Here is a 20,668-nt window from a genome sequence, read left to right as displayed (position 1 = left end):
CATCCTACTGAAGCTACATGATGCATAAATTAATGGATGAGTCAAAGGTCAGGAATGTCTTCGTATTAAACTAAAAGTGTATGCAGCAACAAAGTAAGTTTAATTTGGCATGTTATAAATATCTTACCTACACCAATCTGAAGCGTTTCAGATGCTAGTGTTGCTTGATGCTTCTGAGATGCCAGTGATGTAACCAAAATGCAATGGCTTCAGACTTCAGAGACGCACGTCTATGCATTTGAAGTACTTGCTAGTAAGTTTTATTAGACTCAGTGACGGAAAGCTAAAACAGCAAAAGGCATCACAACCCAAACAGCCCCATTCTATCAGTTACAAACACTATAATAATATGCAGACAAAACAAGACCACATGCTGTCAATAAAGCAAAAGAAGGACATTCTAAAAATCATCTTTTTTTTTTACCTGTTCACTCTAATTGTTATGCTGATAATATAATTTAATTTGTAATTAAATGTTTTGTGTTAAAAAATGCATAGTAGAAGACTTTTCACTATTGGTCTCATCTCATGGATTCCACTTTAGATCAACACATACTGTACCACCATCCATGTACAGTATTACAAAGCTGAAATAAAACACCATCTGTCACTTGTCCTGAAAAGGAATGAAAGCAGTTCATGGTATCATGTACATTAGTCTCTATAACTGGGGCATGCTAGTGGCATTTCAAAGACGAGCTGAAAGCTGCCAAACATGCAGCTGGGAGTTCATGCAACCCTGCAGAGTGTGAAATGGAGGAAGATCTCACAATTATCAGTTATTCTTAGTAATTGAAACAGTGCGAGTCATTTGAACCACTAGCGATATTTCTATTTACTTCACGCTTATTTTGTCCAGTTATCTGTGAGCAAACTGCCGATAGGTTAAGGTTATGTAATCGAACGTATACGAAATGGTTCTCCCTTTTTCTTCCTGCAGAGTTTTTCCATTAATGATGAATACTTTTGCATATGGAATATGGGCTACTTGCTTGCAAGAATTACTGTGTAATGTGAAGCAGAAATTATTTTTTGAACTTTTTGTCACTAATAATAAATTCTGTGGGCCTGCTGGTTAATGATATGATGTCCAACACAAGGAACTAAATGATCATTTGTCAAAACGTGAGCATGAGCACATATAAATCACAGTTACCAGGTACATAAATGGGCTTTTACACACTGTATATGGAAGGATCCAGTTCTGAATGGATTCCACATTTTGACAGGGACAATTGTTCTTTTAGCGAAAAGAAAAAAAAAGTGGTTCTGTCTGCAGATTTCAATATTTCTTGCCTGGCACAGAGTTGTGAATGAAAATGAATTTTCACAATCTCATTAAAACAGAACACTATATGGAATGAATGCAATGCAGAATAATACCGTTTTCAAAAGCTTAGGGATGTTTTAATAGAAATGTTAAAGATTGAAAAACTTGTGAGTTCCAAAAAATAATTTCTTTGAGCCTGTTCCAAAATGCAAATAAGACAATGGACATTTTTTTTTAATGTTTTGACAACATTACATTTCTCATCCCAAGAAGTCATCAGGTTTTTTCTATTACTTACTAGCTTTAGTAAATCACATTTAAGCATGAGATAACGAAAAATTAGCTATTATTAATTTTCACACGGCAGAAAATATAAAAATGACATACTTGCACTAACAAGTCTCCATAAGAATTTGTACAAATTCAGGGCCGAATTCAATAAACAGTTTAGCCACTTTTGTGTGTGGTATTTCTGGGCAAAAACACATGACATATTTACTAAACACCTGCAATGCAGTTAAACCAGGCCCTAAATATTCTGAAATATCGTTATGCCTCCTTTCAATTAAAATTATAGCCTATTATTGATTCACAAAAATCAGCACTAATTTCCTGCTACAATTAAAATTGCACTATTTCCGCCTGTGGAAAGCGAGCAGTAAACAGAGTTTTATTAAAAAGATATGTTTGTGTGCATTTTCTACTGACAATTGCAGCAGTAATACATCACTCAGAACTGACTCGCAAGCTCGGGAATTGTGCAACATTTTTGTGCTGCTTTGCAACGTTGGGTGAACTCGGTGCTTAATGCAGATAAACAACACAATCAATGGGTGCAATTCAATCTTAGTGAATTCCTCCCTCAGTTCATAGCACTCAAATCCCTGTCCTCAAACCACTAACTTGTGGGCTGCATCTACGTCTAACCAAAGATTTATATTGTTTAGCTCCCTTTCATTCTTGACAACAGTATCACAACGGCAACAAAAGCTCACTGTCTTTTACCCGTATTTTGTTAGACTCCCTGTCACGGTGATAACATTCAGTAGCTTGTATTAAAAAGTGAGCAAAATGAAAGGAGAAACCATAAAAAGATGCACAAAGAAAATCTGGGCTTTTGGGTACCTTGAACTCAAGCTGGTTAATGCACAGCCTTTTGTATGCATGGATTGCCATGGGCTGTGCTTGTAATTGCTTTAGCAGGTGACCTAGAAGTCACTGAGTTATTCCCTGCCACGGAGTGTTTGTTTGCTTGTGAATGCATGCACAGCCACGTATGACCATAATAACTGACAGAACAACATTCAAAATAGGCTATTATGGCAGTGAATGTCACTCAAATTATATAATCCATTAACTGCCGATTATTCAATTATGGTCACTTTTGACTCCTTGAAATCATGCCAAATAAAACTTCTTCAAGCTATGTTTCATCTTTGTTAATACATCACATCATTGAATAAAAAAAACTCAAATTTCAACAAATAAAAATTTGTAAAGAGACAAAAAAATTAAAGAGACACCAAAATAACTTCACAAAGGTATTATAAAAAAAGCTATAAAGAAATAATTTTGTTTCTCTAAAATTATCCTCTGGTACAGAAAGTTTTCCTAATCACACAAATCTGTGGAATCAGAATCTTTAATAACAGGCATGACCTGTAATATGGTAAGTGTGGTTTTCTTTCTATAGAACAGTAGTGAAGATAAACTATTGTTGACTTCTATAAAAAAAAGGTTGACTTCGATTTAGTAATTGCCTCTAATTTCTGCATGCAAAACACAATCCTGGTTGATCTGGCAAATCTTGGCTTTGCTGTTGTGTCAAGATTAAACAACATCAATATTACAGTCAAGATCCTAGTTTAGATGAAGCCACTTGAAAATAAGCAGACAACACCAAGTGCACTCAAAACCCAATCAAGGCTAAAAACCCACTTGGAGAATCACACTTGGTGATAAAATAATATATATATATATATATATATATATATATATATTATATTTTATTTTTTTCTTTCAACTAGTCTATTGTTGCCAATAAGGCCAAAATAACTAATGTGAAATTATCTAAGTTTTCTACTCTATTGTGACCTGTGCTTATCTAGAACAAGTCAACTTTTGAGAGTGTGACTGAAATAATAAATCAATTACACGCTCTTTCTCATCAAATCGAGTCAGTTCATTAACAGGTGGCCTAATGGAGAGATTGAGCTGTTGACAGCCCAGCAGAGCTCCCTATAACACATACTTTAAAAGTAAAAACTCCACCATCTGTGATTCTGTTGAGCTCTTTATTTAAATGTAACTGTTATGTAAATACCAAATCAAAGATCAAAATGTGACAGAAAAATAATTCCTAGTGGCAATGTGCAAGTCACCTTAGGAGAGTGAGTTTATATGTTTACAAAGTGTCAGTCGAGTACAGGCTTGCAATAATTTAATTTGTTATGAGGCAAAAGATTAGCCAAATCTCTATGAAGGATATAGTGAAATCAACCTGGTCTCATAGAATCATGTATATATACTGTACCTACCTTTTTGCTAAACAAGTGTAGTTACTGTGTTCTGCCTTAGAAGATGTGCATACTGTACATTAGTGATTTGAAGTTTTTGGCAGTCTGCATGCCTTACTACAACCACTTAACTGTAGTAGAATCACTAACGTATGGTCTCTCGTGGCTTACTGCTATAATTTTAATGTCTCTAAAGACAAAGAAATCACAATATATTGCTTCTGTTAGCAAACTTGTATGGCACATACCAACTGTTCCAAATGCATCCAGACATGCCTTGTTGCAAACACAACAGCTTTCCAGTTTTACTAGAGACATGTTCACTGATGTGGATTGTGCTTCTGTTAAGAAGGCATTATTGTGCTGATGCACACAACTTGAACACTATTGTCAGGACACTGTGCAGGGAGTGCATATGTGATTAGAGATTAAGATGCTGTGACTGCTGTAAGCGATATACTCCTGCATTCTCCTGCAGTGCAAAGGTTAATAAAGTCACAGAGACACATTTGGATTCAAACCCTCAGGTGCGCCTGGTGGGCGAGCCATGGCCAAGCATTGATGAAATCCTCATGGGTCGGTGTGTGAGATGTCCAGCCATGACAGACCGTCGCTGCAGTTTGGTTTCTGCTGCTTGACGAACCTAAAGGCCCTTTTTATGCTATCTTGCCCTTTCATTATGAATTTGTAAATTGGAGAATACCACAGATATGTAAACATACTGAAACAAAGCTTTTAAATAATGATTTAATATATCTGGATTATGTTCACATTCATAAATATATATTTGGATTTATAACTATATATTCACATTCAGATTTACAATTATACACAGTATATTCGGATTTACAACTTAATATTAGGATTTAGAACTATAACATTTATAACTATATTCGGTATTACAAAAATCTGATTTAAAAAAATACTGTATATTCTTACACACACACACACACACACACACACACACACACACACACACACACACACACACACACACACACACACACACACACACACACACACACACACACACACACACACACTCTGTAAATACATAAATCTACCTAATGTTAGGCCAGTGTTTCCCAGTTTTTTTTTTTTTCTGCCACTGCACACTTTTTACGACTAAAAAAATGATATGGCACACCACTATCCCACATAACCAAACCATCATCATTATTTTTCCTTTTCAAGAACTTGTCAATGTTTTCTGTCCGTCATAGTAGAGTGTTTACTTGAAATTCATCTATGCAAAAAAATTTAAAAAGTCACATACGCTTGCAGTAGACTTCCTCATCGTCCGTCATTTTGACGGACAGGGTCGTAAAAATTCCGTCATAATCTATTACCCGCCCTTTTAATTTTCATATTTTAATGATAAGATATTTAATAGCTTTTATTTTCATTCAAATTTTTAATCATGAACTTACAAGATGAGATTATGCATTTATTTATTTATTTATGAAGAGAACAGATGAACAACAGAGACACCACACGAAGCAGATGCATGTTTTTTTTTACCTGCAGTGACAGTGGAAGCCACTAAAACACGACATATGAACAACGCAATATTAAAATAAACAAATATGTTTAAAATATGAACAAAACACGTAAAAAGATTTATTGAACAGAACTCAATCGACAACTTAAAACTCACCTGTGCATAATCAAACGCATCAAGGGAGACTGATGCTGAGGCAACTGTCTTTAGATTTTGCATCTTTGTCTCAGACAGATGACTTCTCGTGGCAGTTTTAATTTGGTTCAGGAGGCTGAACCCAGCGTCAAGTGCCGCATTGCCCTCCACATGTCAAGAGTTGCAGAAAGCTTCACAGAGGGACAATTTAAAAAGCACGAGGTGTGCACAATAAACACTGAAAAGAGGTATTTGGAAGAGAGAGGAAAAGCTCGCAGTTGCTTTGATAGCAGAAAGGGACTCGTTTATGTTTAAGTCTAAGTGTTTTCTTGGTGAATTTAAATTAGTTCAATAACTGGGGTCTCTGATATTCATAAACGATAAGGTAACATTTAATTAAAAAGAAATTATGAGACATTCAATGTCTCTTCACAAATTTGGAAAGTTTTTAAATATATTTTTTGTTGCTTAGTACTCTCAAAAACATTATTGGTCAAGCACAAACATGTGTGGAAAAACACTTTGGTGTAAAGTGACGTCACTTCATAGACTTCAATGTATTCTGTAGCACTGACGCGAGTCATGTGATAGAACGCGTATAAATATCACTCACTTTTGCACATTATTATGGTTTCAAAATGGCGAATTTCTCCGTAAGGTGAGGAGTTTGTATCCCTGAAATTATAATTTTTTTCATGCATTTATTTATTTTGTGGAATTTGATCATTTTCCACAGCACACCTGACAATATTTCACAGCACACTAGTGTGGCGGCACAGTGGTTGGGAAACACTGTGATAAGCTGCTAGCAGTAGAATACAATTTAGCCTTTGCAATTCATGGCATTTAACAGTGGTACTTCTATATTTTATGGCTTTTTACAATAATATGATGGTAGAGAGTGACAAGTCAGTCTGTTTTTGAACAATGGATGGGGGTTGCATGTTGCATCATAACCTTTGCAATACCATTCAGAGCATTAATGAACTATCCTTAGTAATTGAACAAATCAGTGTCTATGGACAAAGATACAGTAGAAAAAATTACTTTTTCTAATGAAAATAAATTTTAAGAACTTAAAATGATCATTGTAAAGCATGCAATATTGACACAATTTGAGTGTATAATGATATTGGCAAGAGACTTTAAAGTTTGTTTGGAAAAACCCTTACAAATACTAAAAAATAAATGTTAATGTCATAACATCCGATAGATTGTAAAGGTGTTTTAGCTAAATCCAATCAGTTCACTGATTACAAATGCAACAAGTTCATATATATGAGCAAAATACACAAATAAATAACTCTGTTTCTCTCAATTAGCTAGACAGCATGATGCATGAGTGGCTTGATTATATTTATTTGATGCTGCCCAGGCAATGGCCTAAAAAAATCTTCTGTAAACAGCCCCAGGAGACTTGACGTGTTCAAGGTTTGCTGCAGTATTCAGGGAACTGTCCCTCATTCAAGCAAAGACATCTCAATTGCACACATTATTTGGTCTCGCTCTGTTAGTCAAGGTTAACCAAGCATGTTTGTAATCCTGAATCATTGGCACAGAAGCGACCTCAAAAGAATCTTTAATATGACTAATTCTTATTCCTCATTCAATGTTTTTTAACAGATTTTCAAAATCCTAAAACTTATTATTATTATGATATTATTATTAGGATTTTGAATAACAGATTTACAATGTGGACTAACTTTTGAACAACACTGCAAATAATGAAACTGAGTCATATAATAGCAACGATGTACCTTGTACTGAATATCACGCAACTATCAAGCACCCGTTGTTATTGATATCAGTCAGCGAAAGCCTGTAGTTATGCCTCATAGATTTCTACACTGATTTTTGTAATTTGAACAGCATTTTACTGTAATATGTACAGCAAGATACTGTAAATGTGTATACATTACTGTAAATAGCAAAGGATTATGGGAAAATATATGGTCACTATTGTAATTCTACAGTAATTCTTCTGTACTGTAAATCTATTTACAGTAGTGAACCTGAAAAACTGACCAATGGCAGTTTGAGAATGGGACAATTGAGAATGCCTGTGGCATAGGCAGAATAGGCAAATGCTAGGGGTGCCATCCACCCATAGGGGACACCCGAATGTGTGAGTGATTTTTGTAGTTTTTTTTTTGCTAATACTATTTTAATACTATTCATTTGAAATATTACAAAAAAGTGAAAAGCCCCCACAACAATATAACTACATAGCTTATATTTTCTGTTGCCCTCAGCGTCACCTCGGCCTGGAACATCAATCACCCCCACTCTCATAGTTAGACTACCTGATCGTGGGGGGTGGGCGAGTTCAGTTATCTGAACTGACAATGTCACTGAACAAGATAAATTAGCATCAGTAGCCTTCTTCAAACATGTCAAAAATAACAAAGCCCTCTGGTGCCCAGGGAAGAAAAACAAGAAGAGTAGCATACTTTGGACGATACTAGTAACATTTGCTAATTTAAATAGCTAGCTAGAGTTAATGTCAGTTACTTTTACCTTCAATTCATTACGTTAACCGAAAATGTGTGTGTGAACAGTGAAACTGCCGTAAGGGAATGTTGGAAAGACTATTCAGGTTTTGTTTGGGGAATAACCTAACCTATAACATAAATCATTTTGAGAAAATGTATAAGTAAATTTCATTATTGATTGTTATATTATATTAGATTTTATATCATTATATGTATTATAGCAAACAGCATACTAGAGAAGTGCTCATTGAATACATGTTTTGTGCATGAATGCTAGGTGTAATTACTCTTGCTATTTGTGTTTAGGCTATAATGTGGCTTAAGTGATATTATTGTATATTGTTTCACCATCCGCAGCTTTTTATTAATATAACAACCATATACTCCAGTTTTCTCTTCAGATGAACTTTTGAAATATTTGAATCCCACCCCTGAAAATCCTGGGCCACCTGCAGACACCTCTACCTCAGCACAGCAATGCAGCATCGACTGCACCTGTCCCCTCTACCTCAGCACAGCCCAGCAATGCAGCATCGACTGCACCTGTCCCCTCTACCGTAGCACAGCCCAGCGATGCAGCATCGACTGCACCTGTCCCCACTACCGTAGCACAGCCCAGCGATGCAGCATCGACTGCACCTGTCCCCTCTACCGTAGCACAGCCCAGCGATGCAGCATCGACTGCACCTGTCCCCTCTACCTCAGCACAGCCCAGCGATGCAGCATCAACTGCACCTGTCCCCTCTACCTCAGCACAGCCCAGCAATGCAGCATCAACTGCACCTGTCCCCTCTACCTCAGCACAGCCCAGCGACGCAGCATCAACTGCACCTGTCCCCTCTACCTCAGCACAGCAATGCAGCATCAACTGCACCTGTCCCCTCTACCTAAGCACAGCAATGCAGCATCAACTGCACCTGTCCCCTCTACCTCAGCACAGCCCAGCGATGCAGCATCAACTGCACCTGTCCCCTCTACCTCAGCACAGCACAGCCCCAGCACAACATCATGCATCTACAAAAAGGCTGCAACAATAGACCCTGCTGACTGGCCATCTGTTTTAAATAAGGTAAGAACAGAATTGGTTCTCAGGACTACATCAAATAAAAAAAGTTTCACGTTTCCGAAACAAAAAAACGGGAGAAGTGTCAGCATGAGTCTTAGTCAATGGAGAAAAAAAATCAAAAGAAGCTGGCTAATGTACTCAAAAAAGAATGATAGTTTGTACACAATGATCAGTTGTGGAATTGGCTGAGATGGACACCAGCTAAAATCTTGCCTAGGGCACCAAATTGGTCAGGGCCGGCCCTGATGTTAACAGCACTAACATGTGTCACTGGAGCAAAGATAGTTTTTATAACAGTATCTTTTTGTGTTTTGGTGCCTGTTTTTCTGGCTGATGTCGGTGATTGCCGTCATAACGGTGATATTACCGTTTTTGTTAATTGCTGCACTTAGGTCACTGCAACTCCAGCAGATGTAGAGAGAAGCTTCTCTGTTCCCAGCATCCCAAGGCTGATTGCACTTGGTAAGGCTATGAAAATGGTTTGATTAATTGATACTATGGCTGAGATTATGATCAGATGGTGGGTATGTACAACACCAGCTTTAAGCTCTTACACATAGACTGAACATAGCCTGTAACAATACTAAAAAGCTGCAGTGATGGTGTTTGTTACAGGAGATTCTGTTCTCCAAGCAAAAACATGGATGCTAACTATGGAGGGCAGAGTCATCATCCAGCCGCAAGAGCTAACAGATTTATTTTTTACCAGCATTAGCTGTCCTGTTTGGCTGCTAATATGTATTCAATGTGCAGTACCAGGAAGACAGTGAGACTACAAATTGCGCAGAATGTATATTCCTAATCTGGTTTAGGGTCAATCCACTTTGATATGCATTTTATTGATCAAATATAATATAAATCCGGTGTAAATTGTACTACAATTAGATTTTCTTACAGGTAGAAAAATTACAAATTAAATCTTAATTAAATAAAATGTAAATTAATTAAATGAAAATACAGTAAATATGCAGTAAATGAAAATACGGTAAATATATTGTAAATAACTTTACAGTAATTTACTCGCATCCGGCATTAAGTTACTATAAAATTTACAGCAACCTTTTTACAGTGTATTTATCCAACTTTAATCACATCAATCACATCAATCAGAGCGTCATCATGAAACAATAAGTCAGATCATGTTTTCATTCTTCTCAACCTTCCCTGTCAGCTCAGATTTTACTTAATGACGGAATATAGCTGACACACCTTGGCTTCATTAGAGCAAGAGCTCTAAGGATTACTGAGGCTCCATCCTGATTAAGGGCTGCTCTCCAACATTAGACATCCGACAAACCAGTGAAATCTGAATGCACTCTAAGTGGTACCCACTGACAGCATCTGACCTTACTGTGAGACAATTGAACAAGGGCTGAAAAACAGTTCTGAATCAAATGATGACATTACACATGTCAAATGCCTTATATTTAACCCTAATCAGAGTCTTACATAGCAAGAACTTTGACTAAACAGAGTAAGGTCCGGTACACAATGCAGTTTATTCTGGCAAGAACCGCCCACTTGTGCGTCTGACAGAAAGACATGGATTAACATAAAATTGACCCTTCGCTATGCTCAGCCCCCCTTGGCTACAGTTGCGTGCTCTGAGAAGCTTTGTATAACTTCCCATTGGAATTAATGGGAGATAAACGGAAAGGAATATTACGTGGGCTGGAATGAAGTGACATTGTAAAGCACAAGTTTTTTTTATAAAAAGAAATTGTTAAATTACACAGTAATTTGATTGAAAACTGTGCAGACTGTGAATCAGAATTGAGGCAAACGATCATCACAGACATTAAAAGAGAAAAGTGTCACTTGATAACAATTACAAATCTCTTAACATTACAGTAAGTGAAAAGAACTGCTTATAACATCTCATAACACACTCATTTTGATGCTATGAACTCTTTATTTACCGTCACCGGTACTAAGAACAGAATCAATACCTAAATGAATTAATGTTAGCTGTTAGCTTTAATTTACTATGGAGTATATGTAGGTGTCCTTGCTGAGGTTATACATGTACATTTGGGAGTGAGGAATGACACATTTTAATCCATAGCATGCTCTTCTCAACATGTAAAAAAAAAAAAAAAAAAAAGAATAACGAAAACAAGGAAAAACACTGTGTGTATCCTATCTATGTACCTCGAATCACTATTACAAGTGACCCAGCAACAAAGTTTTTTTTTAATTTTTTTGAATCATTTTAAATCAAAATCCTACTTAAAATGACTCAAACAAATGTAAACTATTTGGAGCAATTTATTCTTAGTGAATAGCACCCTGAATCTTTCAAAAGATTTGATGCCACTAACCTGGCAAACGTTAGCAAAACTTGTGGTTGTTAATTGTCATAGTATCTCTTTGTGACCAGGCAAAAAAAGAAGAAAAACCTCTGTCCTTACTCCCGCAAATTGTGTAAACAAGCAAATCAGATTGTACGAGACGACTTCAACCAGATTTTGCTATTTTTTTTATTTTTTATCAGATTTCTTCATCGCAAGGCTTTGGTAAAGAAACTGCAAGAATTATTTATTTTTCCACTGTCTAGACTGAGCGTGCCTTATTCAACATAGAGACAACTAATTTAATTAGTAAAATCTGATGGGTGTCTGAGTAATTACCCGGCTTTAATTAACTACAACACATTTCAGAGCATCAATTAAGACATTCTGATAAAAATCATCAGATTGAGGAAGCAGTTTCCCAGCACACACAATTTTGACACTTATTTTGACCTCAAGAATCACTCACATAATCCACTTCTCGTGCAACTCCTTCCCTCTAGCATTTCTCCTTAATTTCTCATCAGCAAGTGAAGCGTGATGTTAAAACAAGCCCCTGTGCTCCTGTCTTATAGTTAGTGAACCATGTGTGAAAAAAACTTTGATAATGATAACACTCTCAGGTGGTATTATAACAGAATCTGCATGAGGACAACACATTCCCACGGGTTGTGCATGCAAAAACATCTAGCCTAATTGTCAGCCAGGCACACCGTAATGAGAGAAAGTCCAAACTAAATGAGTGGGGTAACACTCAGCTCGAAAGTGTGACTCATGTACGTATGAACTCGTGTACAAGGCAGAGAATGAAAAAGACTATAGTTATGGTGGGATTGTTATACCACCCAGACACCCTGCTGATCTCCAGGGCAGAGCTGTGAGAAAAAGGGTAGAGAATGAATAAGTTATATTTGCTCTGCACACCACTACTTCTCCCTTTAGAGATAGAGCAATACTCAGCAGCTGGTTCCACAGCAATTACCAATGAGCTCATGACTACAAGGCTCTCATGTACTCGCCAAACACTGCATCCAGTAAAAGAGTGTAACAAGGTTCCTGTTTGGGCAGATAAAGGAGGAAGCGGGAGCCTGTTTCCAGTCCACGTGAGTCACTTTTTATTAACGTAAAAAACACAACATGCTTTTCAGCTTGATTCAACACAAAACTGCTTTCCATCATAAACGGTAACACAGATCAGCTTTTCAGCACAACACAAAAAAACAGAAACACTCTGGTGTGCAACTCTCTCGCTGTCTCTTTGTGGACTGGGCTGCTTTTATCTCCCCCGTCTCTCAACGCTCTGCTAGAATGAAAATGTCCCTTCCCCTGCAATGGACCAGCAAGTAGCACATATAAAAGGGTTTATATTTTACAGGTTCATGGCTGTGATTTAATTAAATCATTTTGGATATTATTTCTAAAAGATACAAGCCCTTCGACATGTCTTGCCACATTGCCAATGTTTTTTCCAGCAACTTGCCAATTAGATATTTGCATTTCTCTTGTCTTTCTCGCCAACTCCACAGTATCTTAAACACTCTGCTGTGGCAGCGGGGGCCTGGTAAAGCATCCATCCGGAGAGAGAGAAACAGGTAAGGGTGCTTGCTTGCTCTAGATGAGCTAGATTGTTTAATAACTGTTTCTAATTCCAGGGAGCATGAGGAGAGTAGAATATAAGCAGCCACGCCACCAGCAGAGAGGACAGAGAGTCTGGCACAAGGAAGGCCATTTTGCTTCTGATGCTGTTGCATTTAATCTGTTGTGTTTGTGAAACTGATGAGTTTAAGTGACTACGTGCCTGTGAAGCTGATGAGTTTGTGAAGATGTATAGCACTGAATTGGCTGATTAAAAGTCTTACCTGAGCCTGTAAACCCACTTCCCTATGTTCTCCTTCCCTTCTGCCGTGAAGTTCCTTACACTGGTGCCAAAACTCGGGATCAAAGTAGGAGGAAGTACACCCATGGAGTACCCCCAGTTGGCAGAGATCCTCAATACCCTTGCTGGCCTACAACAGTCCTACCAACAATCCCTGCTTTAGCTCCGGCAAGATCAAGACTGCTGGTTCTTTGAGATCCTTCGGGTTCTATCAGAGGACCGGCACGCAATCTGGAGCCTTCTCATGGGGCTGTGGCCCCGGACAACCACAGCCCCATGCCCTCACCTGTGCTCTCAAAGATGGGGTGGAAGACAACTCAAAAGCGTTCCTTGATCTCTTTGAGCGAACCGCTGACATTTTGGGCTGGCCGCGTTCACATTGATGAGTTGCTCGATCGGTTGGGCACAGCTCGATTTTATTCGACACTGGATTTGACAAAGGGTTATTGGCAGATCCCCAACTGTGATGCTTCCATTCGGTTTGTTTGGAGCCCCGGTTATGTTTCAGCATCTTATGGACCAAATTCTCAGGCCGTATTCAGCACATGCAGCATCTGAGGTTGCTGAGACAAGCGGGACTCACAGCAAACCCCAAGAAGTGCAGGTGGAGGTACGGTATCTGGAGTTCCACTTGGGGGCCTGGTCAAGCGTCCATCCGGAGAGAAAGCGATAAGGGCACTTGCACCTGAGCTAGATCGTTTAACACCTGTTTCTAATTCCAGTGACCATGGGGACAGCGGCATACAAGCAGCCATGCCACCAGCAGAGAGGAGAGTGAGAGTCTGGCACAAGGAAGGCCAAGGTGCTCCTGAAGCTGTTGCGTTTAATCTATTGTGTTTGTGAAACTGATGTGTTTAAGTAACTACGTGCCTGTGAGGCTGATGAGTTTGTGAAATTGTAAAGCACTGAAGTGGCTGATTAAAAGTCTTATCTGAGCCTGGAAAACCTGCTTCCCTGTGTCCTCCTTCCCTTCTGCTGTGAAGTTCCTTACATCTGCATTTCAAATGGCACAACACCAGATCACGTAAACCTGATGGTCACAGTAATTCATAAGAATGACATTTCCAAACTGAACTTCGACTAAGTTCACACTTGATAGTTGAAAGTATGTTATAAGGTAGAATTGGCCTTAAAATCTTTTTCTCAACAGGCACATCAACACTGTTGCTCCTCTCGAAGCAGACCAGCAGTGCAGTGTCAGTCTCTTCTAGTGACAAATTGACAATGCAATCAGACGGTTCAGATGGGCGTGAAAACAGGACTCTTCATTTTTATGGATTTTGAGGAAATAAGACTCTCTGGAAGGAGCAACTGACACTCAACCATAATTAAACTAAGGGAGACTGCAAGTAAACTTGAGACATGTGAAATGATTTCTTAATCTGTGAGCAGAATTATGTCTTTGAATTTTAAAGTGATAGTTCACCCAAAAATTATATGTAGGTTTGTCACTATTATGAAAGTTGGCTGACGATTAATTGTCAAACAAATAATTGTCAAACAATTTGTCATACTTCTGCTTCATACGCCTTAAGTCATTTATTTATATTTATCTCGGAATCATATGATAAAAATAGGGATGTATGATTTCCTCTAAAGTGGAGGTTTTCAATTGGTGAGGCGCACCAGAGAGCCCCAGGGAAGGCGCAGAGAGGGTTCGTACTAGGGCTGCACAATTTGGGGAAAATGTCATATTGCAATTACTGAGGTTAATATTGCGATATAATAAACAAATGGTATCATGGGTCAACTTGATTGGTTATCAAGGAAAATGCACAAATAGATTACTGATAATGCTGAAATGTGTATTTTTCAACTCAAACATACAAACTAGCAACAACAACAACTAAAAATGCACAGTGTTTTCACATTAAAATATTTTTACAAAATTAAATAATATCTTTGCATTACTGCAAACTTATTACTGCAAAGTTATTTTCTCAAAATTACACCTAAATAAAATAGAACAATAAATAAGAGCATACAAATTTTCATGAAAATAAGATTGTACAAACAAACATTTAAGCAGGATTTAACATGTACTTTCTATAAACTCTTTTGAAAAGGAAACTGGATATAAAAGTGTGGTTCACTCAATCAAACCACTAAAACTGTTGCTGTTGTGTATATATACACATACAGACACATTTTATTGTAGTGGTAACTTTAATGTTATTTTTCACATAAGATTGATCTTATGATGATCTCATCAATGATGCAACACAAGCTGCAAGCTGCAGACAGCGGGGGTGAGAGACGAGCGTCTTGTGTTAGTGTGCGCATCAGCCGGCAGAACTTTATGTCTCTCCCGGTCTGGTTGAAGCAGCTCTGACCGCACAGAGAATGACAGTTTTGGAGTTTGTGATTATTTACATGTCACGCTCCCGTATTATATTAACTTTAATTATGGATGAAATAAAGACATATCGCCAAGATGTGATCTGTGTTTCTGTGTTATTTTTTCTGACCACCAGTTCAGTGTCGGTCTGCTCGGCATCCATCTTCACCTGATTTCCACGCTGCACACCGGAAACTGACATGACCACACGTGCCACTCCTAAACTGAGAATGACTGGCCATCTTTTTATTAGTTGTGTAGAAAATGGGCAAACAGCTCTCAGAGAGAATGTGCTGTCACGTCCACACATGCACTTATTTATTTAATAAAATCTCAGAATCTGCATATAAAATATTTTCATATAATCGCACAGGCTAACATCGCGTTTGCGATATGATTAATTGTGCAGCACTAGTTCGTACGGTCATGAAAATCCTGGAAATGCCATGGAATTTTGAATATGTGTTTTCCAGGCCTGGAAGAGTCATGGAAAAACAAGTTAACACTGAATGTTTTGGAAAAGTCATGGAATTTTCTTAAAAATATTTTCAGCAGTGTGCTACTAATTCTTCAAGTTTGCCGCGATCGTGGAGCAACGTGAATAAGCGCTACTCAGAGCCTTCGCGGAGCAGCAGAACGCAAAATGCATTGCTGCATAAACTGAGTAGTTTGAGAATATGCGTAACGGTATATGCGGTGTCGCACTTGGTACCTCATTAACGCTAGAAAAGTTTGCTCACGATTGCTCAAGTTCATATGGATAGTGTACAAGGAATTAGTACATTTCATATTTACATTAAATGACGTGCGCATGCGTTTATGCCTATTTAAGCATGATGACATAATCAGTTGCACAAAAACAAACGTACGCATTTCTCATTTATCCTCAAAAAAAAAAAATTATTTGGAGTTATCTTGCATTGGGACCATAAAGTGCATGTTATGCATATGCTTGTTGCAAAATCGATCGCTTTGTATTGACTGAGTTTCCCCACATCTCTCGAAAGGCTATGAAAGTCCTCATCTCCTTCACTTCCACTTACTTATGTGAGTGCGGGTTTTCCGCTTTGACCTTGCTTAAAAGCAAATACCGATCAAGGCTGCAGGTGGAGGATGATTTACGGTCATTCCTTTCTACCGTGCAGCCCCGCATCAATCACCTGTGCGCATCAAAAAGTCGGCTCATTGTTCCCACAGATGTAGGGGCGATGAAAATAAAGAAAAATCTCATTTTAGTGTAGCCAGTAGCCTGTGGATGTTAATGAACATGTTTGCAGTTTAGTTATGGGCATGGCTGTCTTCAAGTTCTCTAGGGGGAGCCACACTTTAACCCAATTTGAAAACACCTGCTCTAAAGCTTTACATACTTGGAAAATATTGCACAGTGTTACATAAAAACATAACACTTGAATAATCATATTATTTCCAAATACAGAAGTCTCTTTTTTTGGTCAACTTTAAATTGCCATTTAAATAGGTTTTGGAACCCAATAGGGCTGCTCGATTATGGCAAAAATCTTAATCGTGATTATTTTGGTCAATATTGAGATAACAATTATTTAACACCATTTACTCATTGACTTTGGAAACATAATGAATTTATTTAACTTTAAAAAAAAACTTGGCTTTTTACCAATGGATTTCCTTGAACTTGAAATGTAAACTGCACTGAGTAGGGAAGGAGGCTATTGTCATATGATAATTATTTTACGTTACGTATGGAGGTCAAATGAAGACAAGCCTCCATCGCCATCATTTACAACACTTCTATGGTTGAGATATCACAATACCAGCTTCAACAATGGAAGCAAGCGACAGAAAAGGCTGGCATAGCTGCATCAACGTAGCCAGCCTCAAATTTGAAGCTGCTGAGGACAAGAGGAAAAGATGGAAGGAGCAGGCTGCCTTTCAGACACCACCAGCCCAGGGCTTCTCTTGTCCCAAGTGCAGAAATGTCTATGCCATACGGATTGGGCTCCACAGCCACTTTTATGCCTGCAGAAGATAGACAGACCACCCTCCTCCTCCCTTGATCATCGAGAGTGAGGGAACAAGCCATTAACTACACAAAAATTGGTCTGAATGCAATTTCTCACATAACTCTTTGACATAAAGCCTGTTAATTAATAAATGGGAGCATATTTTGAAGACAACGCACCTTTCTTCATTCCAAGCACAAAGGCCTTTAATGCATGATTGCATCACAAAAGAAAAGATTATGATTGCTTTATAATAACAATATATTATTTTTTTTTCTCTCAAAATGATTTAATTTGAGACTCACACACATGTCCATTGCAAAATAAAAGAATGGAAAATATCTCAGAGGTAATAGGTGCAGCACCACTGTCGTCATCACCATATTGAATTTATATTGCCATTAATTAGAAAAACACAAATACAAATATAGTGGACACAGTCTTGAATAAGAATAAGAAAGTCAAAATGAGTCATCCATGGTGGTCTACCATGCCCTACATGGCTTTCTAAAGACCTATCCACTGTAGTCCACCATGCATTAAAGGGTTTAATACAATTTAATTATGTCAAGAGTTTACAACAATACATGCACAATCTAGATTGACGATTAATTATGCAGGATGAGAGAGGCTGCTCCAGCCTTTGCAAGTTAACATCACTCCCTGCTGTCAAAATGGGATCCTTTCTGTGTCCAGCAGTGAAACATGGCACCAGCTGTGGGGCTGATGTTTACCCAAGGAACAAGTGCCAAGTGCTAAATATGTCTCTCCTTCTCTGCAATAAACACTGCACCAGCTCACACTGACCCTCGCTACAGAAATCAGCATTTGGAGCTGAATAGTGAGACTATATAACTGCAGACAGGAGTTCTACAATCGAATTATCTGACTCCGTTGCATCTTTATGATTATGAGTGACTCTGATGATGAATGACAGTACAATCAACTTGATCCTGAATGTAGAACGGGATAAGAGAGATCATGTGTCCATATTCTTTGGTGGGCTGAATTACTTGCTTCAGTGAGATTTAGATCAGTAGCTATTAGAAATGCAAAGCCCTTTTAAACTTTCAATAGTCGTTATTTAAAGCTGTAAGGACATGCAACTGTTACACATTACAAATATACATTTTAAAACATCATACCTTGGATGTGCTGGTTAACAACACTCTCTAGTCTGTCGAGTCTCTCGATAATGCGCAGTGTTTCTCCTCTGTTATCGTCATCAAACTTTTTAACGGGCGTCCTACCTGCAACTTTGACGTTCCCGTTATTAGACACATAATTGGTGATCCAGCCGACGTAGAGGAGACATAAAATATTGGTCATGCCGCTTAAAATCACGCACGTGGACACCAAAGTTTTAGTTCTCCTCGTGCATGCCATCGCAACATGTCCACGGCGCAGAAACGGGCACAAATCCTTTACACCTTTGGCGACTCTTTTGCTCTTCTCATATAGCCTTGCGGATTGATTTCCCATATAATATAGCGTTGCGTACCCATAACATGTTATGGCAGGGAGTAGCAACTGACTGTTCCGATGTCAAAACAGCTCAGCGCTTTTAAGGCAAGTACGCCTCATGTCCCTCGCGCCTGTCCGCACTATTTGACAGCAGCGCAGCAGTGGTCCGGCAGCACGCGTGCACGGCGTCATACTATGGCAAGCCAAGAGGATACAGCCAGAGGGACACGCGCAGCAGCATGTTGCAGCGCGAGCTGCTGTTTACAGCCAATGGCGTTCCCTCGCACTAATGGGGTTATTGTTTGTTGATCCGACATGACAGTAGATGGTAAAATATTTTCCAATCGATGATATTCATTTTGTAACTGAATTCATTATTTTATATAAAGTCAGTATGGGTTATTGTTATGGTTACTTTGGAAATCCTGATCTTACCCACTTGCTCTAACTTCAGCAGTTACAATGTAAACAGGGTTTACAATAAAAACTTTCTTTGAAATTATGGAAGTGTGATATATATATATATATATTCATATACATATAATATACATATACATATTACATAAGTTATATTTCATGTCCTTTGAAGCTATGATACCTTTGTGTGAGTTAGGAACAGGCTGAAGTTGTTTATTGAAAATCGTCATCTCTAAAATCTCATTCTCAGTTCGGCATCTTTAAAGAGATTGTTCACCCAAAAATGAAAATTCTTTCATCACTTGTTAACCCACATACCATCCCAGATGTGTATGACTCTTTCTTTTGCAGAACACAAATTAAGATTTTTAGAAGAATATCAGCTTTATTGGTCCTCACAATGCAAGTGAATGGTGATCAAAACTTTGAAGGTCAAAAAATGACAGTTAGGAGGCATAAAAGTAATCCATATGACTCCACTGGTTAAATCCATGTCTAGCCATATGAAAGGTGTGGGTGAGGAAGTCCATTTTACTTTTTAATCTCCACCTTGAACCAGCTCCAACCAGTAGTAATGTGAAAGTGAAAGACACTTCCACAACACAATGTTTCACAAAGTGAAAGTGTAGATTTACAAGAGGGAAAAAGGACTTAAATATTGACCTGTTTCTCACCTACACCTATCATATCACATCAGAAGACATGGATTTATCCACTGGAGTCTTATGGATTACTTTTTAAGTTCTGGCCACCGTTCAGTTGCATTGTGAGGGCCAACAGAGCAGAAATATCCTCTTAAAAATCTTAATTTGTGTTTTGCAGAAGAAAGAAAGTCATACACATCTGGGATGGCATGAGGGTGAGTAAATTATGAGAGATTTTTCATTTTTGGGTGAACTATCCAAAGTATTTGCCGGCAAAGACATCAAACCTGGTGTGATGAGTAAACATGCTGCATTTAAATCCAAATGCAAACACAAATAAGATTTCAGAGCTTCAGAGGAGGACAATATGATCAGTGAATAACAATGTAAATTTAGAAAGCTATCATAAGACTTAGAAAATAGTGCACAAGTCGTTTGGACTACTTAATTGTGCTTTTTCTATGAATTGGCCTTGTATAGAAAAGAGCAGCATGAAGTCTTTTAAAAAATCCTCCTTTTGTTAGCATGGAGAAAATAACAGCATAAGTTTGGACCAACAAGGAGGTGAGTAAATAATGACAATTTATTATTTTCTGGGTAAATTCTTCCTTTAATCTGGTAACTCATCCAGCCAGAGAATGTAAGAAGTCAATTCATCATTTTGACCTAATAACTTGCC

General features: G+C 38.0%; 1 protein-coding gene across 1 annotated transcript in view; it reads right to left on the bottom strand.

The window, feature by feature from the left end:
• The window catches only part of LOC127640563 (polypeptide N-acetylgalactosaminyltransferase 18-like), a 68,807-nt gene extending 49,947 nt beyond the window's left edge, over window positions 1–18,860 (bottom strand). The window contains exon 1 of the mRNA XM_052123190.1: window positions 18,610–18,860. Within this exon, the coding sequence (XP_051979150.1) occupies window positions 18,610–18,850 (241 nt within the window). The 5' untranslated portion in view covers window positions 18,851–18,860. The remainder of the gene's footprint in view (window positions 1–18,609) is intronic.
• Between the last annotated feature and the right edge of the window lie 1,808 nt (window positions 18,861–20,668).

The sequence above is a fragment of the Xyrauchen texanus genome, chromosome 49 (assembly GCF_025860055.1).
Source record: "Xyrauchen texanus isolate HMW12.3.18 chromosome 49, RBS_HiC_50CHRs, whole genome shotgun sequence".
Classification (NCBI taxonomy): Eukaryota; Metazoa; Chordata; class Actinopteri; order Cypriniformes; family Catostomidae; genus Xyrauchen; species Xyrauchen texanus.
Note: the sequence above shows the minus strand (reverse complement) of the source record. Positions and strands in the feature narration are given on the sequence as shown.